At 50.0% G+C, this 26,827-nt stretch overlaps 4 protein-coding genes across 6 annotated transcripts; 3 read left to right on the top strand and 1 right to left on the bottom strand.

The window, feature by feature from the left end:
* Nucleotides 1-120: 120 nt before the first annotated feature.
* Nucleotides 121-1,475, top strand: PSENEN (presenilin enhancer, gamma-secretase subunit). Of its 3 annotated transcripts, none has more exons than XM_037039678.1 (4): nucleotides 121-256; nucleotides 440-531; nucleotides 925-1,029; nucleotides 1,220-1,475. In XM_037039678.1, the coding sequence occupies exons 2-4, from the start codon at nucleotides 471-473 to the stop codon at nucleotides 1,357-1,359; spliced, it is 306 nt and encodes a 101-aa protein (XP_036895573.1). In that variant the 5' UTR covers nucleotides 121-256; nucleotides 440-470; the 3' UTR covers nucleotides 1,360-1,475. The 3 variants fall into 3 exon arrangements, with proteins under 3 accessions (XP_036895573.1, XP_036895571.1, XP_036895572.1); XM_037039676.1 differs by having other exon boundaries at nucleotides 122-256; nucleotides 379-531; XM_037039677.1 differs by having other exon boundaries at nucleotides 122-256; nucleotides 413-531.
* A 1,184-nt stretch (nucleotides 1,476-2,659) lies between these two features.
* On the top strand, nucleotides 2,660-9,322 carry LIN37 (lin-37 DREAM MuvB core complex component). Its single transcript, XM_037039581.1, is given in 11 exon segments — nucleotides 2,660-2,708; nucleotides 4,291-4,365; nucleotides 4,368-4,394; nucleotides 7,120-7,195; nucleotides 7,389-7,439; nucleotides 7,757-7,786; nucleotides 7,862-7,947; nucleotides 8,038-8,204; nucleotides 8,802-8,942; nucleotides 9,031-9,104; nucleotides 9,188-9,322. Coding segments are annotated over 11 exon segments (843 nt in total). The 5' UTR covers nucleotides 2,660-2,674; the 3' UTR covers nucleotides 9,270-9,322.
* A 53-nt stretch (nucleotides 9,323-9,375) lies between these two features.
* On the bottom strand, nucleotides 9,376-11,784 carry HSPB6 (heat shock protein family B (small) member 6). The gene is made up of 3 exons (XM_037039580.1): nucleotides 11,529-11,784; nucleotides 10,467-10,589; nucleotides 9,376-10,377 (listed from the first exon to the last, which is right to left on the bottom strand). The coding sequence occupies exons 1-3, from the start codon at nucleotides 11,724-11,726 to the stop codon at nucleotides 10,192-10,194; spliced, it is 507 nt and encodes a 168-aa protein (XP_036895475.1). The 5' UTR covers nucleotides 11,727-11,784; the 3' UTR covers nucleotides 9,376-10,191.
* Nucleotides 11,785-12,863: 1,079 nt separating this feature from the next.
* Nucleotides 12,864-25,865, top strand: PROSER3 (proline and serine rich 3). Its single transcript, XM_037039579.1, has 11 exons — nucleotides 12,864-12,963; nucleotides 14,916-15,097; nucleotides 15,304-15,506; nucleotides 16,811-16,938; nucleotides 17,042-17,151; nucleotides 17,807-17,889; nucleotides 17,990-18,126; nucleotides 23,094-23,269; nucleotides 23,380-24,223; nucleotides 24,316-24,397; nucleotides 24,555-25,865. The coding sequence occupies exons 2-11, from the start codon at nucleotides 15,092-15,094 to the stop codon at nucleotides 24,667-24,669; spliced, it is 1,884 nt and encodes a 627-aa protein (XP_036895474.1). The 5' UTR covers nucleotides 12,864-12,963; nucleotides 14,916-15,091; the 3' UTR covers nucleotides 24,670-25,865.
* Nucleotides 25,866-26,827: the final 962 nt, after the last annotated feature.

Consider the following 26,827-nt stretch of genomic DNA (forward strand, 5'->3'; position numbering starts at 1 on the left):
TTCTCTTAAATCACTTCCGTTGCTTAAGACCATTGGGAAGTGTAGTTTTTCGCTGCCCTCGGAAACTCCATAGTGCGCTTGCGTATTGAAGGCCTGCGCTCCGCAGACTCAGCGACCGGAATTCCCTGAAAGCGCATGCGTGCAGTGCTGCCTATCGAAAAAGACTACGAACTTGAGAGACACTTAGGGCATCACAGCAAACGTCCGTAGTTGAAAGTGGCAAAGGCATTCACCCCGGAGGAAGTAAACACCACAGGTGAGGTCTTTTGTTGCATCCCGATAAACATAAAGAGCCCTCAACCCATTCAGCTTGCTGGTGGGAGCGAGGGTGCCGCGCTTTAAGCAAGCCCACACTTCAATTTATCTGTTTTGTTTAAGGGGCGTGGATTTTCGCGATTCTTGCATTTTGTAGTGTCAAGGCTCGGGTCTTGTCCCTCGGACTCTCGGGACGACTCGGTCCCAGTGCAACTATGAACTTGGAGCGGGTGTCCAACGAGGAGAAGTTGAACTTGTGCCGGAAGTACTACCTAGGTAAGGACCAGTCTCTCAGGATCCCAGGAGAGGGGATGGGAATAGGGTCTCTGGGCCTGGATTCTTGGATCTAAGACGGACGAAGCAGCTGAGGGTGCGGATTCCTCGGTCTGAGGGAAGGCCCGGGACCTGAGTGAGGAAAGAGGAGGCTGGGCCTCAACTTCTTGGTCCCAAGAGAGGAGGGGATTTGGGGCCTGGACTCCTGGGTCCTGAGAAAGGGCTAAGGAATTAGATTCCTGGATCCTGTGGAGGATCCCTGATACCTGAGTCCCTAATAGCAGAGATCTCAGTTTGAATTCGGGTGTGGGAGAGGACCTTCCAAGTAAGTCCTCTAGATGGGTATTAGGGAGGATACTCATTGCCTTATGTCCCAGTTTGTTTTTTTCTCTGCAGGTGGGTTTGCTTTCCTGCCTTTTCTCTGGTTGGTCAACATCTTCTGGTTTTTCCGAGAGGCCTTCCTTGTACCGGCGTACACAGAACAGAGCCAAATCAAAGGCTGTGAGTCCAGGGCACGGTTGAAAGAAGACCGTGGGGATGGGGGTGGAGGGCGGAAACTTGGAGCTTTGGTGGGGGTCCATGATGGAAGTTCCAGAATTCTAGGGCTCTGTAGAAGAGAAGAGAGAGCTGGTTTGGGGGTGACCAGAAAGCATGTGAAGCCAACTTTCCCCACACTTATTACCCCTTACAGATGTCTGGCGCTCAGCTGTGGGCTTCCTCTTCTGGGTAATTATACTCACCACCTGGATCACCATCTTCCAGATCTACCGGTCCCGTTGGGGCGCCCTTGGGGACTACCTCTCCTTCACCATACCCCTGGGTACCCCCTAACAACTTCTTTTGCACAGGCCTGAGACCTGATCATTCTCCCAGGATGGGCTCCTCTTATTCCCATATCCTGTTTTCTTTGTTGACACCCCCCCAATAAACAACCCTAATTATGTTGACTCCTGGGATGTTTTTGACGTTGAAACAGAAAATGATTATTAATACTCATAAACATTCATTGAATGCTTACTTTATTCAGACTTAGTGCTTCACACTTTATGGGCATTTTCTCACTGAATACTACTCATAACCCTCCGAAATGGGAGCTGTCCTGTGCCAGAAACTTATTTTACAGATGCAGAACCAAGAAAAGAATAATGTTTCTGTTACTAGGGGCTGCTATCCTGTATTGGTATTTTTGTGAGTTTGGAAACAGTACTTTCCCATTTGACATCAGTATTCTCATCTGAAATGACCATGGTTCATATGTGGTCAAGGCACATATAGTAAACTGAAATTTACCATTTTCTGGAAAAGATGTCTGCTTTATTAGAGAACATTTCCTTGACCTATTTGAAATTTCAATCCTTACCTTGGTACTCAGTATGTTCCTTCAGGCTATATTCTTTCCTTACTACATTTCACTTAAAATGTTTTACTTGTTTATTGTTTATCTCCCATCCTCTAAAATATAAACTCTATTAGGGCAAATATTTTTGCTTGTTTTGTACACTGATAGTCTCCAGCACCTAGAAGATTGACTCGGACACTAATAAATAATTGCTGAGTGAATGAGCTTGTGCTTGAAAAGAGATGATGGGTAGTTGGCACCTAACGAATGCTATGAGGGAACGAAACCTAATTCCCGGCTTGTCTTCCAGTTTGGAGCAAGAGGAACTCCCACAGTTAAATTAGCCCCGTTAATACCTAAATGGGTGTTACTCAAAGCTACCAACACGACATATTACAAAAAGCTTCGCGGTGCCTCAATCCTGTATCTCCCACCATGCCTCGCGCGGCGCAGGCGCTAAGTTTCCAGAGCTTGAACTACACCTCCCAGAAAGCGCTCCGAGATGGCGTTAGTTTGTTTCCGGAAACGGATTCCAGGAAGGTGGGACTTAGGGCTGAGAGCCCACGGCGTTAACTGTCAATTGGTCAGAGTATTAGATTGACTGTTGCATTGACTAATGGGAACAAGCGACCGCCTATGGGGGGGGGTGCCCCTCCTCCGTAGGAGAGCTACAGGTTGCTCAGGGCGGAGGTCCTACTGAACACGAAGCTTACATTTGACCGCTCACCGTCAGCTTGTGGCCTTGACTTGTGACCCTAGGATTTTGGGGGCTCCTCCGACCCAGCTAGCGAGACCCCAACACAAACCATGTTCCCGGTGAAGGTGAAAGTGGAGAAATCAGGTGAGGACCCAGACGTCAGGGGCCTGTAAAGGAGCACAGAACTGATCAGGGTATGGGAGTCCCGATAGACAGGATTATCGTGATTAGGCAGACAACGCGACGTCTCCCTGCAGCGCTTCTCAATATCCCTGAGTCAGGCATTGAGCGATTCATCGCCACCTGCATACATTCCTGGTTTGTGCCCGAAATAGCTTTGAGATGGGTTGTGGCTCAAGCAGTGTGGTGCAGTAAGACGGGGATCCCGAGCCCTGTGATTCTAAGAAGGATTCTTCTTGGCTGTGCCCCAGTTTCTCCATTTCCAGCAGTGGCCATGAGTCAAGCATTGTACTGACCGCCTGAAGTACAGGGAAGCTTTTAATCTTCCCAGTCACTGTATCCCACTAATCTGAAAAGTCGGCAACATGGTCGATGAGGAAACCGAAGGTGAGAGAGAGGAAGTAATTTGGGGATGGGGCCGAGTTTATGGGAATCCAGGACTGGCATGTTAATGGTGGTGGGAGAGGCACAGAATCTAGACAAAATATAATAGTAAAACTATGTAGGATGTTAGATGGTATAAGTGGTAATAAAATGAAACAGAAGAGGATATCAGGAGTGAGGCAAGGTGAGGGAGAGAGCCATGAGGATTTATGAGGGAACATCGAATCAGACGGAGGAAATAGCTTTGAAAAAGCCCTGAGGTAGAAGGAAGAGCCTTGACTGGCCTGTTCAAGGGCTAGCATGGAGGTAGAAGAGTAAGAAGAGGTAGGAGGAAGGAGAGGAGGGGAGGGGAACAGATCTTGTGGGCCAAGGTTAGGACATTGGCTTTTTCTCTGAGGAAAATGGGGAGCCAAGGGACTGTTTTAAGCTGAGGAGTGCATTAATAAAGATACTCCTCACGTGCCAAAAAAAATCGTGGGTGGAAAAGTACAGGGGGCTTGACCACAATGATCATGTGGGGAGGGGTAGGTAGGGTCGTGGAGGCCTGTGGACACCAGGCCGAAGAGCTCAGCCTCTGTTCTGGGGGCACTGCAGAGTTGTGGTGAGTTCTAAGGGGAGGATCAAGGGTCAGGATTGGTTTTAGGAAGATATCCTTGGCCATCTTTTAGAGGATGGGTCAGAAGGGGAGACTGAGGTTGGGAGCCCAGGGGAAGGAGAAGAAGGACCAGTGTGGGCAGGTTAGGTTTGGGATAGGTGGGAGAGAAACTCAGGAAGCCAAGTGGGCAGGGGTTTGTGGGTTGGGATGGAGGAGGGAGAGAGGTATCCATGTGAGGCCCAGGAAAGGACTGGGGACAGCAGAGCTACCCCTTAAATGGAGTCTTGGGAAAGAGGGTAAGTTTAGAGAAACATTAAGGCCATGTGGGACCCAGTAGGTGGAAGGACCCTGGGTGATATCCAGGGGGAGGTGTCCAGGAGTTCATGGGATCCCAAGATTTGAAGTTCAGAAGAGAAGTACAGGCCAACGAAAGATATTTAGGTATAATCCATACCGTGGCTTCTGCCCAAGACTTTTCACTAGAATCTCAGCGGCTCCCAACTACAGCCCCACCCTGTATCTCCTCTGAGTGATGTTGGGAATCTCTGTATCTCCTGGTCTCCTCAGGAAGTCCCAGGGCTGGCCAAAGCATATCCCCAAGTGTCCTTCCAGGCTCTGAGCACTGGGCCAGAGCACCTACTAGTTGAAGAGGAGAGTGAACACATCATTGGGTGAGAGGATAATAGAATGTCATTACGTCCTTTAAGTTCTGTGATGAAAGGAGGCAAACACACAGGCTCACAGGGCCAGGCAGGGCCTGTGACATGCAGGAAGTTGGGCCCAGATATCATTTCTTGGAGCAGGGTCAAAGTGGGTATTTTGGGTGAAATCTCCCAGTTAAATGTTGTCAGGTCATTCCAATTTAATTCTGAATGAAAATAGTACCATGCATCAGCCAAACAGAGCATATCTGCACCCACTTTGAGTCCCTGCCTTACAATTTCAGCTGTGGAGCCAGATAGCCTGGGTGCAAATCCTTAGCCCTACAATTTCCTACCTGTGTAACTTTCGGCAACTACCTAACATTTCTGTGTCTTGGTTTCATGATCTGTAAAATGGGGATAAAAATCCTATGTACCTGCCAGGGTTAATGTGAGAATTCAGTTGGTTAATATGTGTGATATGCTTGGCACATAAGCACTCTGTACATGTTACTTATTGCATTATGCTAAGAGATTCGTATACAACATAGGTTTATTTAAACCTCAGAACAGGAACCAAGATAGAGGTATAGGCAGAAATGCTTTATTTTCTTGCACAACCAAAAGAAGGAAAACAACCAATTTAAAACAAAGAACAACCAGAACTGCCAGAAAAACATTTGCACAGAAGTCCAGCAACCAAGGAGCTGAAAAAACATTCAACCAGATGGTAGGAGGGGCAGAAACAGGCAGTGGGGCAGAGACAATGCAGCAAGGCAGCAGCTGGAGGACTGGGTGGATAAGGTAGTGGCTGGCGGACCACACAGGTGATGTCACATTTGCCCACGGACAAGCCCGGGGGAAAGCAGAGGAGTAAGAAGGAACGGGAAACCCTGGGTTTCAGCATGGGAATCTAGACTCAAAACCACAGGTTGTGGAAAAGATCTGCAGAGATTGTGGCAGCAGGAGAAACTCCCAGCCTCACAGGAGAGTTCCTTGGAGAGACTCACAGGGTCCCAAAATGAGCATAAACCCACCCACCTGCCAATCAGCACTTAAAGGGCACAAACTGCTTGTGGGAAACAAGGGAAGTGACGGAAGGTGGAATGAGAACAGAGCAAACAGCATTGTTCCTTCTCTGACCTCTCCCTCACATACAGCACCACAACGCAGCCAAGTGGGTTACCCCACTCTGGCAATACCTAAGGCCTTGTTCCTTACATGTAACAGATGCACTGAGATGAGAAATATGGCTCAAATGAAAAAACAGGTAAAAACTCCAGAAAAATAAGTGATGAGGAGATAGCCAACCTATCTGATGCAGAATTCAAAACATTGATAATCAGGATGCTCACAGAATTGACTGAACTCAGTTGCAAAATGAAGGAAGAAATGAAGGCTACACAAAGTGAAGTGAAGGAAAATGTACAGGGAACCAACAGTGAAAGGAAGGAAACCAGGAATCAGATCAACAATTTGGAACAAAAGCGAAAAATAAGCATCCAACTGGAGCAGAATGAAGAAACAAGAATGTAAAAACAATGAGGAGAGTCTATGGAACCTCTGGGACATCTTTAAACATTCCAATAAACATTCCAACATCTGGGTCATGGGAGTGCCAGAAGGAGAAGAGGAAGAGCAAGATATTGAAAACTTATTTGAACAAATAATGAAGGAGAACTTCCCCAATCTGGCAAAGGAAATAGACTTCCAGGAAGCCCAGAGAGTCCCAAAGAAATTGTACCCAAGGGGGAGCACACCAAGGCACATCATAATTAAGTTATGCAAGATTAAAGATAAGAAGAGAATCTTTAAAAGCAGCAAGAGGAAAGGAGAAAGTTACCTACAAAGGAGTTCCCATAAGGCTATCAGCTAATTGCTCAAAAGAAACCTTACAGGCAAGAAGGGGCTGGATAGAAGTATTGGAAGTCATGAAAGGCAAAGACCTACATCCAAGATTACTCTATCCAGCAAACTTATCATTTAGAATGGAAGGGCAGATAAAGTGCTTCCCAGATAAGGTCAAGTTAAAGGAGTTCACCACTACCAAACCCTTATTGTATGAAATGTTAAAGGGACTTACCTAAGAAATAGAAGATAAAAAAGTATGAACAGTAAAATGACAACAAACCCACAACTGTCATCAACTGAACCTAAAAAAACAAAACCTAAGCAAACAACTAGAACAGGAACAGAACCACAGAAATGGAGATCACATGAGGGTTATCAGTGGGGAGGGAGAGGGGGACCATGGGAGGAAAAGGTACAGGGAATAAGAAGCAGAACGGGTAGGCACAAAATAGTCGGGGAGATTAAGAACAGTATGGGAAATGCAGGAGCCAAAGAACTTATATGTACGACACATGGACATAAAACTGTCCATGATGCTGGAGGGTGAGGGGTCGGTGCAGGGAGGAGAGATAAAGGTGAGGGGGGGCAATGGGATAACTGTAATAGCATAGTCAATAGAATATACTTTAAAAAAAAAAAACAACCTCAGAATAGTCCTAGCAGATAGGTGTCACTTGGAGACCCATTTTCAAGATGAGGTAACAAATTCAGTGAGGTAAGGTGACTTAGGCAAGACAGCGCTGGAACCCAGAGCTCTTGCTCATGGCTTCGGTAGTCAGCTTACGTCACCTCAGCACACCTGGGCCTGGCCATAGGATTGGTACACATGCCCTTCTCCAGCCCAGCTGGATGCCCTCCTGCCTTGGGCCTCAAACTGACTCCTGCTTGGTACTCTCTTCCCCAGAGATGGAGATGGCTAAGGCTCGGAACCAACTGGATGCCGTTCTGCAGTGTCTCCTGGAGAAGAGTAACATGGACAGGTTGGGTTCTGAGCCAGCTTGGGGTCATAGGGGGTTGGGAACCCTGGCAGTTTGGGCCCTCCGGTCTTGAGTGGATCTGGGTGGGACCCCAGAACCTGGCTTAGGGAAGAAGGGGCTTAATGGAGAGGCCACTCATTGCCTTCCTACTCTGGGCCTTTGGAACCCTGCGCCCACAGTTCTCTTCTGCTACCAGGGAGCGTCTGGATGAGGAAGCCGGGAAGACCCCCTCAGATACCCACAGCAAGTAAGTTTTGTTGATAGGATCAGTATCTGAGGGTTTGTGATGAATGACTTCCCTCATCCAAGCCCTGACCACTGTGTCCCCTCCACCAGAGTCCTAACCACTCTGTGCACAAAGACCCCATGACAGCAGAAAGTTAGGTCCCCTCATAGTTGGCTTCTAGAGCCCAGGGATGTGGATGGGACACAAGGCCTACGGAGTTAGTGGGGTTTATGTGAGCACCTCAGGCTTGATCTCAGTATTGCTAGGGTGTCCTTTGGGGGTTTTGAGTAAGCATTTGTTCAAGGGCCAGCCTGCTGATGTCCTGTCTCTCCCCACAGGGACTGCTCCATTGCAGCCACTGGGAAACGGTAAGGTAGCAGGGGTCCCAGCAAGGTGACAAGAGGTCCCCAGCCCTGGTTCTGATGTTCTCCCTACTCACACAGGCCATCTGCCCGCTTCCCTCACCAGCGGAGGAAGAAGAGGAGAGAGATGGACGATGGACTGGCTGAAGGAGGGCCGCAACGATCCAGTGAGTAGGTGGTGGCCCTAGAGGGTAGGGGGATCAGTGATAGGGGGCTGTGTGAGCATGTTCACATACCTCCTGCTCCTACCACTCTAGACACGTATGTAATTAAGCTGTTTGACCGGAGTGTGGACTTGGCTCAATTCAGTGAGAACACACCGCTGTACCCAATCTGCCGTGCCTGGATGCGCAACAGCCCCTCAGTGCGTGAGCGTGAACGCTCGCCCAGCTCACCGCTGCCCCCACTGCCTGAGGATGAAGAGGTGGGATGGGTGGTAGGCCCCTGCCCAACAGCCAGGGAGTGAGTGGGTAGATGGTCACAAGCTAGTAGGATAGACAGGCACGGGTTTGTGTGTCTCTTAAATGTCTCCTGGATCCGTGAGACACAGATTCGAACCCTTAGGCTAGGGGTATGGAGGGAGCTCTGTAAAGCAGACAGACAGAGCTATCTGATCTGGGACAAAGAAGGGACAGGGTTCCCCTGTGCAGATAAGTGTGACCTCCAAGATGAGGATCCCCAATAGCTGGGGGGACAGAGAGGGATCCTTAATATAAACAGGTGTAGCCACCTAATCTAAATGAGCAGATGGGAAACCCCTGGGCTTGGCAGGCATAGATGGGAGTCTCTGGACTGGTTGAATAGGGGTTGGTGGGGGGTCCTTGGGCTGGACAGAAGAAGGCAGGGATTCCTGGGACAGACCTGACCCCCAAGCTGGGTAAGGTCCCTATCCTTCAGAAGTACAGGTCCCTGGTGAGACCCTCATGTTTACTGTCACCGGCAAAGGCGAGAGGAGTAAAATTTTTTATCCCTGGCCCTCTTCTCTGACTTTTTGGGGCCTGGTATGGTACTGTTTCCCCAGGGTTCAGAGGTCACCAACTGCAAGAGTTGTGACGTGTACAAGCTGCCTCCTCCTACAGCCCCAGGGCTACCTGGAGATGCCTGCAGATCCCGAATTCCATCCCCACTGCAGCCAGAGACCCATGGTACCCCTGATGATGAGGTGGGTCTGCAAGGCTTGCCTGGGGCTATGGGACATGTGTTGTAGGACTTGGGCATGGCCACCCAGCCTGGCCTTTCTGTCCACACAGCCCTCTGAGCCTGAGCCCTCACCCTCCACACTTATCTACCGCAACATGCAGCGCTGGAAACGCATCCGCCAGAGGTGAGCATCCCCAACCTGTTGCCCCTCTATGGCTTCTGCCCTGACTGCTGAGTCCTCCCTCTGCTTCCCCACCCCCACTGCAGGTGGAAGGAGGCATCTCATCGGAATCAGCTTCGCTACTCAGAAAGCATGAAGATCCTACGGGAGATGTACGAGCGACAGTGATGTTCCCCTGCTCCCATCCCTCCCCAATAAACATTTCCCCTCTTCACACTGGCCTCAGATTGCTCCAGTCCATCCTTCCAGGCCCAGATGCAAAGCAGTTTGGCACAGCTCTAGCACGTTTATTGGGGGAGTGGAGCTAGGTAGGAGTGACGGGGTGGGGACAGAAGGGAATTAAAGGAGGGAGAAAGATTGTGGAGAATAAAAGCAAGTGGCCGCTGGGCTGGATCTTGGAGAGTAAGGGGAAGGGTTTGGAAGGTGGATTGCCTGTGACTAGAGACGGGGTCCTGGGTAAAGTTGGAGATGGGAGTTAGTGTGCAGAGTCTGGGGAGATGGGCAGGGTATCTACATTCTGAGATTGAGAGTACTGGTTGGCCTGGAATAGATGTCCAAGGGTGAGGGTCAGAAAAGGGATTCGAGAGTCTGAAGGTGGCTGGCTGGAATTAATTAAGGGAAGACCAGGCCTGGGTGGTCTGGTGTGGGAAGTCTGTAGAGTCTGGGACATTGCCCAGGGGTGGATTACACTTAACTGGTTTAGGCTTGGTCTAAACCACCTATATCACTTATACCACTACAGCCACCTCTATCATTATCTGGTGTCACAGTGAAAATATTTTCGTAGGGAGATGAGGAAATAGGGAGTTTTGAGTGGGTTTATCTGCCAAAAAGGGAGACTAGGCTGAGGGGTTATACTTATAGGGTCTGGAAACTAGAGAGGTGTTGGGGTTTGGAAATGGATGGCATGTGAGCAGGAGTGCCAGTGGAAAAGGTCTAGGTTATCAGGACTGAGTCTAGGTTGGAGGGGTCTGGGCTGGGTCTGGGCTGGATCCCGGCTTAGGCAGGGGGATCTTGGCATGCTTGGGATATCTGGCTGGGCAGAGTCAGTTTGGCTTTAAAAGAAGGTGCCTGCGGTAGCTGCCAGGGTTCACGCATGCCCAGATCCCAAATTGGCAGGAGCTGGTGGTGGCAGTGGGGCCTGAGTGGGCACAGGTGAAGCCTGGATGGACAGGACACCCTCAGGGGACAATGCTGACGTCACTGCGGCGGGGTCCACGCCAGGTGGCAAACGGTAGCGACGATGGAACTCGCGAGAGACGTATCCGTGTTCATCCTGGAAGGAGAGAAGCCAGATAGAGTCCCCCTCCCTTAGGTCTGAGGAACCCGCCCGAGATTCTGTATATGCACCACCAGCCGGCTCACCGGTCGCTCCTCATGGCGGGCGTGCACCTCCACGTGGTCGCCAACCACCTTGACGGAGATTTCCTCTGGCGAGAAGTGCTTCACATCCAGCAGCACCGAGAAATGCCCAGGGTCAGTCGGCACCTGAGCACAGCCAATAGTCATTGGGCGGGGTGGGGCGGGGCTCCCAGTCCCCAGCAAAGCTCTCCGGGGACGGTTCTAATATTGCAGCTGACCCTGACCTCCAAAACTCGGAAGCCCCTTTCCTACTGATGACCTCTTCATCCCGACTGGTCTCATCCACCTCTCACCCAGAGTGATGAGGCCACCATCCCTCAGCAAGTGAGGGACCTCCACCCGCCCGACCTCCCTCAGTGTCAACTACCCCATGGTCAACGTTTCCTTCTGACTGCTCACTCTCCAGCCCTTCCTTTCAGAGCCCCCAGGGCCCTTGCTGCCACAAACACCCTGCTCCTACCGCCAGAACTTGCCAGGTTGCCCCTTCTCCAGTCTCCAGGGTCCTCTTTCTAACCTCCCATTCGTATCATGAGACCACTTGTGCCCTCAGCAGTTAATCAGTACTCCCCCACTTCTCAGATTGTCCAGGCCCCTCTTTCTCAAGTCACGGGACCCTTCTTCCCCTCTGCCTCTCCAGGATACATAGGGTCTCCAAACTCTTTCCCAAGAATAACAAAACATCCCCTCCCCGCAGGAGTCACTGGGAAGTCCCCCAGCCCTTCAGAATGACTGGGCTCCATCGCAGCCCCCCGCCCCTCCCCCCCCACCCCCGCTCCCAGCATTTCCTGGGTCTCCGGCGTTTTTCAAAGTCACCAAGACAGGGTGACCACCTCACCCTTAGAACTGAGTCCCTCCTCGGATAGACAGGCACCTCCGACCCACTTCAGTAATCCAGCCTCAGAGATTCCGTACTTGGGGGACTCCGGAAGCCCCTCTTAGTGGCCGAACTCTTCACCCGGCCCAAAGTCAAGGGACTGTCCATTCCCTGATCCCCCCCACTCCCGGGGTGACGAAACCCCGAGCCTTGGAAGTAGTCGGATTACAGCCCTTCCCCAAGCCTGGCACCTGGGCTGCCGGAAGCGCCACGCTGGGTGCGCGTAGGTAGTAGGGGGCCAGCGCGGCGGGACACAGCGCAGCAAGCTCGGCCTCCAGCAGCCCCTCGCCGAAGCGCTGATCAAAAAGACGCCCGGTCGCCGAAAGCCCGGGCAACGGGGCCGAGGCGCGGCGCAGCCAAGACGGCTGCACAGGGACTGGGATCTCCATCCTGCTCCTCAGCCACCGCCTACGCTTCGTTGAGTCCCAGCGTGCGCCGCTGCTGCTTTATAGTACGCTGTGTGTCCGCCCCCCGGCGGGGCGCCCCGGGACATTCGGACCACGGCCAGACCCAGACACTAACAGAGCCTTATTTAGAAAGCCAACAATGACTTGGCCATTTATTAAGCTCCTGCTGGATGCCACAGGGGTAAGAAGATTCTCCAGTTTCCCGAAGGGGAAACTAAGGCTGAAGAGGTGGAGCCTTGTCTAACAACTCTAAGTGGCTAGTGCAGCGCGACATTGAGACCCAGGGCCTAAGAAACTCTCCTGCAGTTCCCAGTCTTTTACTCCACCCCCGCCCCGCAGGCAGCTCTGGAGATGACGCAGATGGCAGTCTTAAGAGCAGAATCCTGGGTATAGGGAATGCAGTGCACCAGCCAAGCTGTCAGGAGGACACAGGACAGACCCTATTCCCATCTCAGCCCAGCCCCCCGGCAAGCCGGGCCTAATTTTGTGCCTCTGACTCAGCCTCTGATGCGCGGGATAGCAGAGTCTGCCAGATGAGTAGAGGCCAGGGGGCGTGGGCAAGAACAGCCCAGGCTGGCCCCCCGGGGGCCCGTAGGCCTGGCCCGAAATAGCTCTTTTTGATCCAGCCACCTGGCCAGAAGCCCAGGCTTGGCACTTGGCGCAACCAGCTGCTCCTGCAGCAAAACAACAGTAGTTAGGTAACGTGCAGGACAGGCCTGCAGGTCCGACTGTTGGAGGGCCACCCTTTAGAAAGGGGACAGTCTCCCTGATTGCCCCTGCAACGAAAAAACAAAACGGTTGTCGTAATGGAGTCTGGAAGACATTCCCGCAGCAAGAGGGGGCGTGGTTGGAAGACTGCAGGAAAGCGAGTGTACTTTAGGACCCCTCCCTAACCTCGAACCCAGTTTCGTGTACTTTCCATGGGACCACAAGCTTGCCAATTACTCCTGCACACTGTGGTTCTCCAATCAAACACGCTCTCTCAGTCAGGCCGCCGTTACAGCCGGTCGTGAGACCGCCCCCTTTAGTCACATTCCATTACTTTTATTTCCTTCTCTATCATTGGTCGCTTTGGAGGCTGCTATCTTCCCGCGCGGGCACTTCTGGGGAGGGGCGGGACTGATAGGGCGTCGCTAAGCAACAGGGAGGCGCGCGGAGTCAATCAGGGGAAGGAGAGGAGCTGGCGAAATCGCTGAGGTAGCTGCAGGATGAACTGCAGGTGAGACGGATCTCTCTTCCGGGGACCACAGGAGGCTTGGGGAAAACCAAGGGCGAGAGCCGTACAGCCCAGAGTTGTTTGTTGGCGTCTGGAGTCTCTCCTCAATCGCATAGAACTGCAACTTCCAAGCCGGGAAATCCCATAGCGTCTTACGTTCCGCTCGCTTAATTGCCCCACGGACCGTTTTTTTTTTTCCTCCTAAGATGGACAGCGGGCATCTTGAGAATTAAGTTTCTTAATTTTGAAATTGCCCTCAGACTCCCGTGTCTTCTTTGGTTCTGTTTTTGACCTTTCTTGCCTAGGCCGAGCCCAGTGACTGATGGGGATTGTAGTCCATCGACCCTTCTCTCTTTAGTGTCCTAAGGATTTACGCGAAATGTATACAGTGATTGGGTTTAGCAGTGGTTCTTAACTCAAGCGCCACTTCAAAATCACCTGGGATGCTGAGAAAAAGATAGATTCTTAGCTCCCGCTTCCAGACAATTCTTATTCTTTTGGTCTGTGGTGGGGACCACACATCTGTATTTTCAAAGACAGCTGCTGTATTTTCTTCTTTCAAAAGAAAACTAGACTAGACCCAGTGATGAGTACCACTGGTTAGCAGTTTCTGGGTTCTTCTCATTTTTTTAAATTATATTTTATTGATTATGCTATTACAGTTGTCCTGATTTTCCCTTTTAAAAAATAATATTTTCTTTTTTTAAAAGACTTTATTTATTTATCTTTAAAGGGGAAGGGAAAGAGAGAGGGAGAGAATATCAACGTACGGTTGCCTCTCATGGGTCCCCTGCTGGGAACTGGCCTGCAGTCCAGGCATGTGCCCTGACTGGGAATTGAATCCTCTGGTTCACAGGCCTGCGCTCAGTCCACTGAGCTACACCAGCCAGGGCTGATTTCTCCCCCTTTGCTCCCCTCCACCCAGCACCCCCTACTCCCTCAGGCAACCTCCCTCCAACCCTTGTTCATGTCCACAGGTCATGTGTGTAAGTTCTTTGGCTACTCCCTTTCCTACGCAGTACTTTACATCCCCATGGCAATTCTGTAGTTAAACCTATTTGTACTCTTTAATCCCCTGACTTCTCACCTATTCTCCCAGACCCACTCAGCCATCTCTTTAACCTTTGGCGTTTTATTTTTTATTTTTAAAAAATATTTTTTTATTTATTTTTAGAGAGAGAGGAAGGGAGAGAGAAAGAGAGGGAGAGAAACATCAATGTGTGGTTGCTTCTTGTGCACCCCCCACGAGGGGCCTGGTGGGCAACCCGGGCATGTGCCCTGAGTGGGAATTGAACCAGCCACCCTTTGGTTTACAGGCCAGTGCTCAATCCACTGAGCTACACCAGCCAGGGCTAACCTTTGGCATTTTAATTATGCTGTGGGCCTCTTTGCGTCCATCTTGTTGGGGACTCTGTGCTTCCTGGACTTTTAGGTCTATTTCCTTCACCCAATTAGGGAAGTTTTCTTTCATTGTTTTTTTCAGACAGCTTTGCACTGGAACCCTGGGCTGGGGGCTGGGCCTCCTGGTTCCCAGGATATCCCTCCTGTGTGTTTATCCACCATGTGTGGGTAAGAGACCAGCCTGTTCGGCATCTGCACCCCTCCTACCAGTCTTGATGGATGTGGTTTCTTTAATTTTGTAGTTGTCAGACTTCCATTCAACTCGATTTACGTTGCTTATGAGCAATGGTTTTGTATTTTTCAGTTGTAATTTTGTTGTTGTTGTGAGAGAGGCGAGTCATGTCTGCCTATGCCCCTGACTTGACTGGAAGTTCTGGGTTTTTCTCTTTTGAGACTCCACCAGGAGAATTAGAGTCCATCTCTTACAGGAATCCACGGGAACTGTAGTCTGTTCTGCCCTCCTCTTCCCATCCTCCCACCCTATACTCCCCTCCCAACTCCTCCCAAGCTGCAGTGACCAGGCTCTGCCTACCAACCCTCTTCTGCCCTTGCAGCCTGCCAGTTTTCTCCCCCCAAGAGAGCCCCTTTGGGGATGCTCCCCTAAGTCGAAGCTGCTATTGGCCATCCTGAAACCAGACCTGGCACCTCGAGGTGAGGACACCTCACGGAGTACCATTTGCCAGCCCAGTAGGAAGGAAGTGATGACTAGAGGGAAGACCTGTAACAAGAGATGCAGGTGAGAGACGAAGAGACAGCCCCTCTTTCTCCCCATGTCCCTTCCTTTTCCAGTCCTCTGCTACCATCCCAACCTCATCTACTCCAAGTTGTTACCATTGTGAGACATGTTTCCTTCCCTCTGGACTAAGATCTCATGTGTGTTTGTTTTCCTACAGGGAGGTCCCTAGGCATCACTTTTTCTTCTCCCCACCTCCCCTATTTTAGACCCTGAGCCCATCCAGGTCCCAAAGATCCAGGATCCCAGAAGTTCCCAAGGCTCTGGCCACAGGTCACAACTCCCCTGAGCTGTTTGAGAAGTCCTGGCCATCCAGCTCAGGGACCCCTTCCTCACCCAGCACCACTGAGGAACAGATTGGTGCCTCCGAACCACCCACCGTAATCGACAGTGGTGATTCTGTGGTGGCCAGGTAAGTCCCATCAGCCCTGAGGGGCAAGAAAGATTGAGGGGTTGAACAACCATCCTGGAATAATCACCACAGCCAGCATGGTTTATGTAGCACTTTCAGGACCACATTTCATGTGTGTTAAGAGCTTTGGAGCTAGGTTCCCTGGGTTCAAATCCCAGCTCTGTCACTTACTTCCTGTATCAGCTTGGCCTCATTTTTTTTGTTTGTTTTTTGTTTTTTTTGCTTTTGTCTATAAATTGAGGATATGAATAACATGTCCTCTAGGGCTGTTTAAACTTTCAATGAGTTACTGTTGTTGGGTCAGAGTCGCTCAAGAAACCAGTTGGACACAGCAAGCCAAAGAGCAGGGATTATTAGCAAGGAGAAAGGGGAAAGTGGAGACAACCAAGGGAGGTTGGGGAGCCAACCAGGGGAGTAAGTGGCTCAGTTGTTCTTAGGGCAGGGTTTTTAAGTGCAAAAACCTGCGAAGGGTAACTGGTTGGGGTATCAGAGTCTGATTGGCTAGAGCTGGTCGCTGGGTGCCATTTCTGCTGACCATTGTTCTTGATACATCTTGTCGGCCTCGGGTTAAAGCTGCATCCTGTTATGTGGGATAGGCTGACCCCAGACTCCACTCCTAGGCAAGCATCTATTTGTCCTGGGCAGGGTCAGCAGGCAGTTTCGCGGGCTGCAGTTTCCCAGGGTGTAGTTTTCTACCTGGTGATTTTTCATTCCTCCTTGGCCTGTCAAGTCCTGTCAATGGTCTGTAAAGCTTCTACAGCAATGTCTGTCCCATGGTGAGCACTTGGATTTGTAGGACACTAGTTCAGCTGCTGTAACAAAGAGTCCCAAATCAAGTGTGGCTTACACAAGGTAGCATTTATTTTTCCCTCACCTAACAGTCCAGGCAGAAGTAACCAGAGCTGATATGGCAGCCCTTGTTGAGGGGTCAGAGATACAGTTTCCTTCTATCTTGTTGCCCTCCCAGCCCTAGGCTGTTGCCCTTTCCTTCGTGCACCAAAATGGCCCACAGCACCCATTTTTCAGAATCCTATCTCCTTGTACCCTGTTAGTCAAAAACCTAGTTGCATGGCTATAAAGCTACGAGAGTACCTGGTAAATGTATCTTTAGAAGAGAGGCTATGTGCCCAGTGTTAGTCGTACATAATATTGTATTACTGTATAGGAAAAGAGAGCAGATATTGAGGGACAACTACCAGACACTGCCGTGGTGCTCAATAGTATTGGCTATTGTGATGATGGTGATGACGAAGATGATTTGGTTCTCCTCACCCTACCCACCTCCCATTCCCTGAGGCCCACAGGTTCATAAACCGGTTCCGCCAGGCTCAGCCCACAAGCAGAGAGGAACGCCAGACTGCAGGTCCAACCCCAGCTGACTTTTGGTGGCTGCAGCCTGAATCTCCAGATCCTGGCAGTAAACTTGCAACAGGTACTTGCTTCAGCCCCATCTACTGCTGGCCCCAAACCTTTCCTGTTCAATGCTCCCAGCAGCCACTCCTCCCAGCCCTCCTCAGTCAATTGGGGCTTCTCAGCAGGAACCAATACACTGGAAGGAAGACTCAACACAGTAGTCCCGACTCTTGCCAAGGTAGCCGGTGCATCACAGGCTAAGGCTCTGGCCCCCCTTCAGGAGATAAAGCAGGTGACGTCCCCATCCACTCCTTCCCCTGTGTACCTGAACTGACAGCATCAGCTCTGGGGTAGAATTAGGGTCACTTCCCAATTCAAGGAAGCTTAACCAACCAACCAAACAAAAAAGCATTTGTTTGCTACCACAATAAGAAAAATCCCAAAGTAGATGTTTTCAGGCATGGCTGGATCTGGGTGTTTAAATACTATTGGGAGGAGCTTGACTACCGTGTCTCTGTTCTTGGTTGGGCTCAGTCTCAGGCAGGATTTCCCCTCAAAGTAGCTAACTGGGCCAGTAGCTCTAGGCTTCTAATTTATTTAATCCACAGGAAAGAGGGGTCTTTTCCAATAGCTGCATCCGTAGCCCCAGGGCTTACTTTCATGCACTCAGAATCAACATGAACCAGAGGACAGATAGTTGTGATTAGCTAGGCCTAATCACAACAATCAGGAAAGTAGGGTCCGTTCTTCTACAAAAATGCCTGCATCGGGGGGTGTGGATCCACAGAGGAAAACTGGGTCACTTTTCCCAGAGAAGGAGCAGAGTCTAAGCCAGCATGTGAGGGTACCAGGTGCAGTGCAGGTATGTACTCCAGGCCCTCCGTCTGGGGCCCGTTTCTGAACAGCTTTTGGAGTTGGAGTTAGCCTCTGACCCTCTCACCTCGCAGAGCCTCAGTACGTGGAACTCATCCCTACTGGACCTGGAGGTGCTGAGCTTGCAAAGCAGAGCTGCCAAGCTGCTGAAACACAGGTACTTTCCCCACCCCCATCATCCTCCGCACTCCTAAAGTTCCAGGCCTGGCCCACTGTCTCTGAGACCCTGTCGCCTCACTTCTGCCTTCTTCCTACAGCAAAGCCTCCGTCTCCTCCTCCCGAAGCCTCAGCAATGCCATCAATTCTTCATTCTCCATCAGGTCTGATGGCCTTTCTCCCTCTTCCAAGACCTTCACCCCTGACTCCAGCAAGAGCTCTGACTTCAAGACACATGGTGAGTTCTGGAGAGCAAGGACTGAGGGCAGTTAGTGTGAATCCCAGCTCTGCCACTGACCAGCTATGTGACCTCGGGCCTCTCTGGGTCTTTCTTCTTTTCCCAGCTTTAAAACAGGGATAATAGTACTCCTCTGCTATGGGTGTTGAGAAAATTAAATGAGTTAGTGAATACATGCAGGACTTAGCACCACTTTGTTAAAAAGTAGCTATCATTAGGATGACAAGCTCTCTCTCTGTATCCCATCTGCCTCTCTGAACACAGGGGGTCCAAAGTCAGAATGCTTTTTGCAAATTTTTCACCATACCCCACTTGACAGCAAAATCTGACCTTAACCATAGAAAGGAAATTATTTATCTATCTATATCTCTGTTAGGGTGACTGCATACTTTTTGCTGTGGGTATATTACATTGCACCATATGAAATTTTTGCCTTTGTAAGTAAGAAATGGTTGAATGGTTAAGTAAGTAACCATTTTTTGTTACTTTGTAAGTAAGAATGGTTGCATACTGTTCGACTGAATACCAATGGGTCTGAGTCAGGTGTACCGCACCAGACCCCTGCCTACGCTTCTCATACCATACAACTTTGCTGAAACATGCAATCTGTTGAACTCTGAAATTTCTGCTCCCAAAATTTCAGAGATGGTATTAAGGACCTGGGTTACTATTACTGCCGTCATTATTGTTACTGTCACTCAGTGCCCAGGTCCTGCCAGGCAGTGGAGCACAGGTGCTCTGTGTCTCATGGGGCTCCTGTGGATGGCAACAGGCTGGCCCAAGTAAACAGAGGTTCCTGCATGTCGTGTGATCCTGCCAAAATGCCAGTCTGATTCTTCCCTCCACCTAAGCATCACCTTTTTTTTCTTTTTCTTTTTTTAATATTTTATTGATTATGCCATTACAGCTGTCCCATTCCCCCCCCCTTCATTCCCCTCCACCCTGCACACCCCCTCCCCCACCATCCCCCCTTTAGTTTATGTCCACGTGTCACAAGTTCTTTAGCTTCTATATTTCCCATACTANATTACAGTTGTCCCATTTCCCCCCTTCATTCCGCTCCACCCTGCACACCCCTCCCCCACCATCCCCCCTTTATTTTATGTCCATGTGTCATAAGTTCTTTAGCTTCTACATTTCCCATACTATTCTTGCCCTCCCTCCTATTTTTACCTACCGTCTATGCTACTTATTCTCTGTACCTTCTCCCTCCTCCCACTCCCCTGTTGCTAACCCTCCATGTGATCTCCTTTTCTGTGATTCTGCTCCTAATCTAGCTGTCCTCTTAGTTTGCTTTTGTTTTAGGTGTGGTCGTTAATAACTGTGAGTTTGCTGTCCTTTTACTGTTCATATTTTTCATCTTCTTTTTCTTATATAAGTCCTTTTAACATTTCACATAATAAGGGGCTTGGTGATGATGAACTCCTTGAATTTGACCTTATCTGAGAAGCACTTTATCTGGCCTTCTATTCCAAATAGAATATTCTATTCTAAATATTTGCTGGATAGAGCGATCTTGGATGTAGGTCTTGGGATTTCATGACTTGGAATACTTTTTTTCCAGCCCCTTCTTGACTGCAAGGTCTCTTTTGAGAAATCCGCTGACAGTCTGATGGGAACTCCTTTGTAGGTGACTGTCCCCTTGTCTCTTGCTGCTTCTAGAATTCTCTCCTTCATTTTAATCTTGGCTAATGTAATTATGATGTGCCTTGGTGTGTTCCTTCTTGGGTCCAACTTCTTTGGGACTCTCTGAACTTCCTGGATTTCCTGGAAGTCTATTTCCTTTGCCAGATTGGGGAAGTTCTCCTTTATTGTCTGTTCAAATAACTTTTCCACTTGTTGCTCTTCCTCTTCCCCTTCTGGTACCCCTATAATTCAGATGTTGGGATTTTTAAAGATGTCCTGGAGGTTCCTAAGCCTCTCCTGTTTTTGAATTCTTGTTTCTTCATTCTTTTCTGTTTGGTCATTTTTTTTCCTTCCTTCTGGTCCACTCCCTTGATTTGAGTCCCAGTTTCCTTTCCATCACTATTGGTTTCCTGTACATTTCCCTTTATTTCAATCAGTTTAGCCTTCAGATGTTCCTTTAATTTGTGGCTAAAATCAACCAGTTCTGTGAGCATCCTGATCACCAGTGTTTTGAACTGTGCATCTGAAAGGCTCGCTATCTCTTGGTCGCTTAGAANTGAGAAGCACTTTATCTGGCCTTCTATTCTAAACAGAATATTCTATTCAAAATATTTGCTGGATAGAGCGATCTTGGATGTAGGTCTTGGGATTTCATGACTTGGAATACTTCTTTCCAGCCCCTTCTTGCCTGCAAGGTCTCTTTTGAGAAATCAGCTGACAGTCTGATGGGGACTCCTTTGTAGGTGACTGTCCCCTTGTCTCTTGCTGCTTCTAGAATTCTCTCCTTCATTTTAATCTTGGGTAATGTAATTATGATGTGCCTTGGTGTGTTCCTCTTTGGGTCCACCTTCTTTGGGACTCTCTGAGCCTCCTGGACTTCCTGGAAGTCTCTTTCCTTTGCCAGACTGGGGAAGTTCTCCTTTATTGTCTGTGCAAATAACTTTTCCACTTGTTGCTCTTCCTCTTCCCCTTCTGGTACCCCTATAATTCAGATGTTGGGATTTTTAAAGATGCCCTGGAGGTTCCTAAGCCTCTCCTCCTGTTTTTGAATTCTTGTTTCTTCATTCTTTTCTGTTTGGTCATTTTTTTTCCTTCCTTCTGGTCCACTCCCTTGATTTGAGTCCCAGTTTCCTTTCCATCACTATTGGTTTCCTGTACATTTCCCTTCATTTCAATCAGTTTAGCCTTCAGATGTTCCTTTAATTTGTGGCTAAAATCAACCAGTTCTGTGAGCATCCTGATCACCAGTGTTTTGAACTGTGCATCTGAAAGGCTCGCTATCTCTTGGTCGCTTAGAAGTATTGGCTCTGGGGCTTTGAGTTCTTCTTGAGCCATAATGTTTTGGTCTGTTCACACCTGTTATGTATGAGGGGCAGAGCCTTAGGTGTTCACCAGGGTGGGGCGACCCAGTCACTGGGTTGTGACGCTGTATGTGGAGGTGGGGTCAGAGAGGGGCAATGGTGTTTTTTCTGCTCTCTCTCGGATTTTGGTCCCCTCTGCTGCTTCCCACAAGCAAACCTGGTGCCCTTCTGGTGCTGGCTTCCGGGTGTGTGGGCCTGTGCACCCTCTAGGACCCTGTGGGTCTCTCCAACAAACTCTATGTGAGCCTGGGAGCCTCTCAAGTTTTTCCAGTTGGTGCTTTTAGGCTTTAATTCCCGTGGCTGGGGCCCTAGCCTGAGTGGTCTGTCTCACTGCTCGCTCCTCTGCCTGGTTTATCTGTGCACGAATGTGTGACCGCAGTCAGCCAGCCACTTTGCGCCCTCACTGGGTCCGCCTGTTGCCACCCCACACCTGGGAAATGCCAACTGCCGCCGCCTGTGTGCCTGGGTCTGTCCGGCCGCCTTTTTCTGCCGGGACTCCTCTCCACCAGCCACTGACTCCGGCCCTCTTACCAGTGTGGCTCAGTGGTTCATTATTGTCGGACTTCTGTACAGTTAAATTTTCTGTGTTTTGGTTGTGTTTTTGTTACTAAAACTTCGTTATCTTTAAACTTGGTTGTGCGAGGAGGCACAGTGTTTCCACCTATGCCTCCATCTTGGCCAGAAGTCTCTAAGCATCACCTTTGATTCACTTTTTCTTTCTGAGCCTCAGTTTTCTCATCTGTAAAATGAGGATAAAACTAGTAACCACTTCATGAGTTTTACTGCAGATTTAATTTATTCATTCATCTAACAAACATTAATTTCCTGCTGTGCATGAGGCCCTGTGAACAGGATTAGAGATTCCACAGTGAACCACCTCTGCCCAGTATAATCTTCAGGGTACTCACAGCATAGTTAGTGTAGCACAGAGAGTAGCTACATTACCTCACAAACAAATGTGAAATGTAAGCAGAAGTGGGGGCCATGCTGGAGAGGATCGTGATGTTGGGATGTCAGAGAAGACATTCCCAGAAGAGATGCTAGCTGAATGGAGACCTGAATGATGGTGGTGGAAGACCCTCTAGCACGTACAGAGAACCCGAGGTGGAAGGGAACATGGTACAGACAATGAGCTAGAAAAGGCAAGAACCAGAGGTGAGAGTCGTGTGGGATTAGGATGGAGAGATTGGCAAGGGCCAGACTACACTGGGCCAAGCAGGCTTGGGGAGGCAGTTGGTCATTATCTTAGTACTGTGGAGCCATGGGAGGGTCTGAGTCAGGAGGATACATGATATTTCTTGAGTGTTAACGAACTGCCCCTGGCTGCTATCAATACCCAGTGACAGATGCTGGTAGCTGTCTTGGGCCAGAGCCTGAAGAGCAAAGGAGAGGTATGTGGCCAGCTTTGGAAGTAGATTCACAGGATTCACCCCGCCTATCTTTTGGGGGGATGTAGAGGGGAGGGGAGAAGAGAGAAGTCTGAGACTATGCCCCTTCCTCTGTGTGCAGCATCAGATGGTAGGGCTTCTGAGAGACAGTGGTAGCCCTACTGATCATCACGGTTGAAATGATGCTCTGGGTGATGGGAAGGTGTCGTTTTGCCCTGCTGGACTGAGGCCAGCCAGTGGCCCTGCTGTGAGTCACTGTTGTACTGAGCCCGAACAGTGCCTGGCTCAATAGTAAGAGCTCAATAAACACTTGTTAATGAAGGAAGAATTGAATGATGACAGGTTGAGAAGTCCATGAGGCTGCTCTCTGACCCTTCCCCTTCCCCACTTCCCACTCCAGAGAGGAGCAGGGACAGTATCTGGAAAGCCTGTCTGAATAACCTTCTGGTACAGTCGAAGGGTATGTGTGCAGGCTGTCATCAGGTTCCTGTCTTACCCTCTTTGCTCTACGTACCTGCTTCCCTCTACTTACCCCCTGGTTCCTTATCGCCTTGGCTCCTATCTTACCCTCTTCCCTCTACTTACCCCACAGCGACTCCTGCACCAGCCCCCATCCCTGCTCCAGCCCTGGGCTCCTCCCAGGCACCCCTGCAACCAGAGGATGACATTCTGTACCAGTGGCGGCAGCGGCGGAAGCTTGAACAGGCTCAAGGAGGTCAGGGCGATGGAACCTGGGTGCTGCCAGGGACCTCTGCCCTCTCCACTTCGGTGAGATGGGGAAGAGAGGCACCTGAGGGGCTGACGGCGATCCTAAGGGAAGTTGGCGGAAGAGGAAGCCTGAGTGGGACTGAGGACACTCGATGCATTCTCTCTTTTAGGTCCCTGCCCCCTCCTGTCTGCAGACGTCGCCTGCCCCTGCAGAGACCCTTGGTTCTCTGGGAACTCAGTCTAACTGCCTCCCACTTCGGGGCAGCGTGGCCAGGCCTCATCCCCCGGGTGAAGCCTTCTATGCGGAGAGGCCTCCTATTGCCCCAGGGTTCTCTCCACACATCTTTTGGGGCCCCAGCCCTGATGGGTTTTTCTGGGCACCACACACTGGTCCATGGGTATCTTCCAGGGCCTTGCCCTGGGCCTCCACTCCTAGTGCCCTTACCCCCCTCCAGGGCCTGCCCAACCCTGAGCCATGCAGCCCTGCCCAACCCAAGCACCAGGGCCCCAAGCCTCAGAGGGGCAGAACCCCTTGCCAGGAACCTGCTGGGCAGGTCACAGTGGCTGACCAAGGGCCTGGTCCGCAGCTCCGAGGCCCTCTTGGTCAGGTAGTGGCCGCTAGACTATTCCCGGAAAGCCTGGAGGACACCCACTCTCCCTTCAAGGGCTCGCCTCCATCCCTAGCTGAATCTCCGAAAATCAAAACCACACACTCTCAAACCAAGGTTAAACCCCCTCTGTCAGATTCATGGTTTCCACAGGCGGAGATACCGCCCGATCTGTCTAAGGCTGAGTTTCTGAAAGCCAGGGTCATGCCCTCTGCGGTGGGGTCGGTGCGTTGCAAGGAAGTCAGGCAGTCTCAGCCCGAGTTCCCGCCCCCTTCAGTTGAGAAGGCTTCCACAGGCTTCAAGGTGGGGTCTCGAGAAACTGGGGTCACATTATCGCCTGCCGCTGACCACGCCCCGCCAGAGGATATACTCTCCCAGGCTGCTGGGCTTCTGCAGGCTGCTGAAGGTGAGCGAGCATCTGTGCAAGGCTGCTAGGATCCTGATGGCTGTCCAGCACATTGTGAGTACAGCCCCCTGGCACTCGCTCTTTTTCCCCAGACTCCGACAGTAGCGAGTTCCAGGAGGACCCTGTACTGCAGGTGCTCAGGGTTCAGAGGGTGGAGCTGCAGCGGCAGAAAAGGTGACGTATCTCCAGGATGTATGACACTGGAACCCTGCATCTTCTGAGACCCCCATAGAGCGCCCACCTCTCTGAACCCCTTTCCCAGAATTGTCCACGGCCCCAGACCCCAATGCTGAGCACATACATAAGTCTTTACTACCTGGTTTTTTTCCAGGGAAGTGGACACTCAATTATTCCTGTTGCTGGACCACAGTGAAGACCCAGGGTCTTGGTCTCCTCTGGCTGGGTCACCACGCTTCCCACCCTCAGGTCACCAAGGATACTGCTGAGGAGGGAAGGGGCTTCACTTGAGACCAGAAGATTTTGAATTGTACAAATTCTGTTTTTTCCCAATGAAATTATTTTTCCAGTTTACTGGTTGTGTCTATGAAAAGAGTTCTAGAAAGGCTGAGTCATGCTATTTTAGGGAAATGGCTCCCCCTGCCTCCTACCTCCGTCCTGCCCCACCCCCACCCTGGTTTCTGACCTGCCATACAGAATCTTTTCTGCCTTCATCCCCTTTGAGGGCGAGCAGGGGAGGGATTCCAGGCAACACTACAGGGAAGTCTGGGACTCACCTTAACTCAGGAGCGGATCCTCCTGTCTTATATGAGATAGAAGGAACTGCCCTCTGGGACTGAAAGTAATGGGATTATCAGAGTACTGGGCGATGGTTAGTCCTCAGTTCACATCCTGCTTGAGCCTGCAGCCGCATTTGGTTCATGGAGCCCTCCCTCCTTGAAGCATTCCCTTCCCCTGCTTCTAGCATTACCAGTCTGTCACTTTAGTGCACCCAGGGCTCTGGCCTCGACTTCTGTATCTACACCCATTCCCAGGTGCTGTTGAAGCTAAATGGATAATCCTATTTGTCCTGATAGTGCCCAAGACCTTGCCTGGACCTTGCCTAAACCTCAGGCTCCTATATCCTGCTACCTGCTCACCATCTTCATTCAGAGGCTACGAGATGTCTCAGACTGCACAGGGCTTAAATTGAGCTCCCCTAAACCTGCTCCTCCCAAGCTTGCCTCAGTGACCTTCTGCTTCCTCCTTGGTCCAAAAGCCTCATGGTCATCCTTGACTCCTCTCTTTTCCTCACACCTACACTCAGTGGACTAGGAAGTCCTGTCATCCCTACCTTTAAAATCTACCCAGAATTTAACCCTTTCTTCCCCTTCCACAGCCCTCACCCTAGTCTAGGCGATCATCACCTGTCTGGACTATTAAAAACTATTGTTTTGTCAAAAAGTTCTTTGAAATATTTCCCATCAAAAAGTAGAATCTAGGTTTCTTTTCCTTGAGACTTTTCTTTCCTTTTCCTTGATAGAACTTTAACTTCCATAAATGAATGAAATGATACAGAGGAATGCAGAGGAATGATACAGAATGCAGAGGAAATGATACTGCTTTAAAGTTCTAAACTGTGTTAGAAAAGATGATACAATTTCTACCTAGTTTCCTTTTTGACATTATTTGTTTAAAATATGGAATATATTTCTGTAAAAAGTAGCTTCTGTTTGTCACAGACATGGTAAATATTTGTTTTCAGCCTTTTTGAACAAACTCTACATTTAAACCAATGAGCCCTGGCTGGGTGTAGCTTAGTGGATTGAGCGTGGGCCTGCGAACCAAAGGATCGACAGTTCGACTCCCAGTCAGGGCACGTGCCTGGGTTGTAGGCCAGGTCCCCAGTGAGGAGTGCACGAGAAGCAACCACACATCAATGTTCTCTCCCTCTCTTTTTCCTTCCCTTCCCCTCTCTCTAAAAATAAATAAAATCTTTTAGAAAATCAAACCAACAAGAAGGAAATAGATATTTAGATATAAGAAGAAATAAAAGATGTTTATGGTAGAAGAACCTGATCTAGTTGAAGGGTGAGTAGGGCCTAGAAGGATTTCTGAGAAAAGTACATTTGAACCGAGACAGGCAGGAATTACCTAGTTGGCAAAGGGACACTTCAGATACTGTGGCTGGGATACAAACCACCCCCAAAACTTAGTGGCCTAAAACCATCTGGCACCAGGGCTCACATGATCAGCTGGAACTATTGATTCTAGTACACAGTTTCCTTGTAGCTCGGGCTTCCTCAAAACATGACTACCTCAGCAAAGTCACATTTCTCACGTGATGCCTCAACAAGTCTAGAGCTGGTTGTTCCAGGGGACAAGGAGGAAGCTGCGTCGCCTCTTACTCCTTAGCCTTGGGAGTCACATAGTGTCCATTCTGCTATTTCTTTTTTAGATTTTATTTTTATAGAGGGGAAGGGAGGGAGAAAGAGAAGGAGAGAAACATCAGTGTGTGGTTGCCTCTCACATGCCCCCTCCTAGGGACCTGGCCTGCCCCCCAGGCGTGTGTCTTAGACTAGGAATTGAACCGGCGACCCTTTGGTTTGCAAGCTGGCACTAAATCCTCTGAGTCACACCAGCTAGAGCCCACTGCCCTTTATTGGT

The sequence above is a fragment of the Sturnira hondurensis genome, unplaced genomic scaffold (assembly GCF_014824575.4).
Source record: "Sturnira hondurensis isolate 20B ecotype Veracruz unplaced genomic scaffold, ASM1482457v3 Scaffold0025395, whole genome shotgun sequence".
Taxonomy (NCBI): Eukaryota; Metazoa; Chordata; class Mammalia; order Chiroptera; family Phyllostomidae; genus Sturnira; species Sturnira hondurensis.

What these genes read in the sequence shown, in the direction of transcription:
- HSPB6 (XM_037039580.1), bottom strand. Translation starts at nt 11,726, where the DNA reads ATGGAGATCCCAGTCCCTGTGCAGCCGTCTTGGCTGCGCCGCGCCTCG. An exon ending in TGGCGCTTCCGGCAGCCCAG is followed by an intron (nt 10,590 to 11,528) that starts GTGCCAGGCTTG and finishes GGCTGTGCTCAG; the next exon opens with GTGCCGACTGACCCTGGGCA. An exon ending in CCCGCCATGAGGAGCGACCG is followed by an intron (nt 10,378 to 10,466) that starts GTGAGCCGGCTG and finishes CTCTCCTTCCAG; the next exon opens with GATGAACACGGATACGTCTC.
- PROSER3 (XM_037039579.1), top strand. An exon ending in CTCTGACTTCAAGACACATG is followed by an intron (nt 18,127 to 23,093) that starts GTGAGTTCTGGA and finishes CTTACCCCACAG; the next exon opens with CGACTCCTGCACCAGCCCCC. An exon ending in CCTCTGCCCTCTCCACTTCG is followed by an intron (nt 23,270 to 23,379) that starts GTGAGATGGGGA and finishes TCTCTCTTTTAG; the next exon opens with GTCCCTGCCCCCTCCTGTCT.
- PSENEN (XM_037039678.1), top strand. Translation starts at nt 471, where the DNA reads ATGAACTTGGAGCGGGTGTCCAACGAGGAGAAGTTGAACTTGTGCCGG. An exon ending in GTGCCGGAAGTACTACCTAG is followed by an intron (nt 532 to 924) that starts GTAAGGACCAGT and finishes TTTTCTCTGCAG; the next exon opens with GTGGGTTTGCTTTCCTGCCT. An exon ending in ACAGAGCCAAATCAAAGGCT is followed by an intron (nt 1,030 to 1,219) that starts GTGAGTCCAGGG and finishes TACCCCTTACAG; the next exon opens with ATGTCTGGCGCTCAGCTGTG.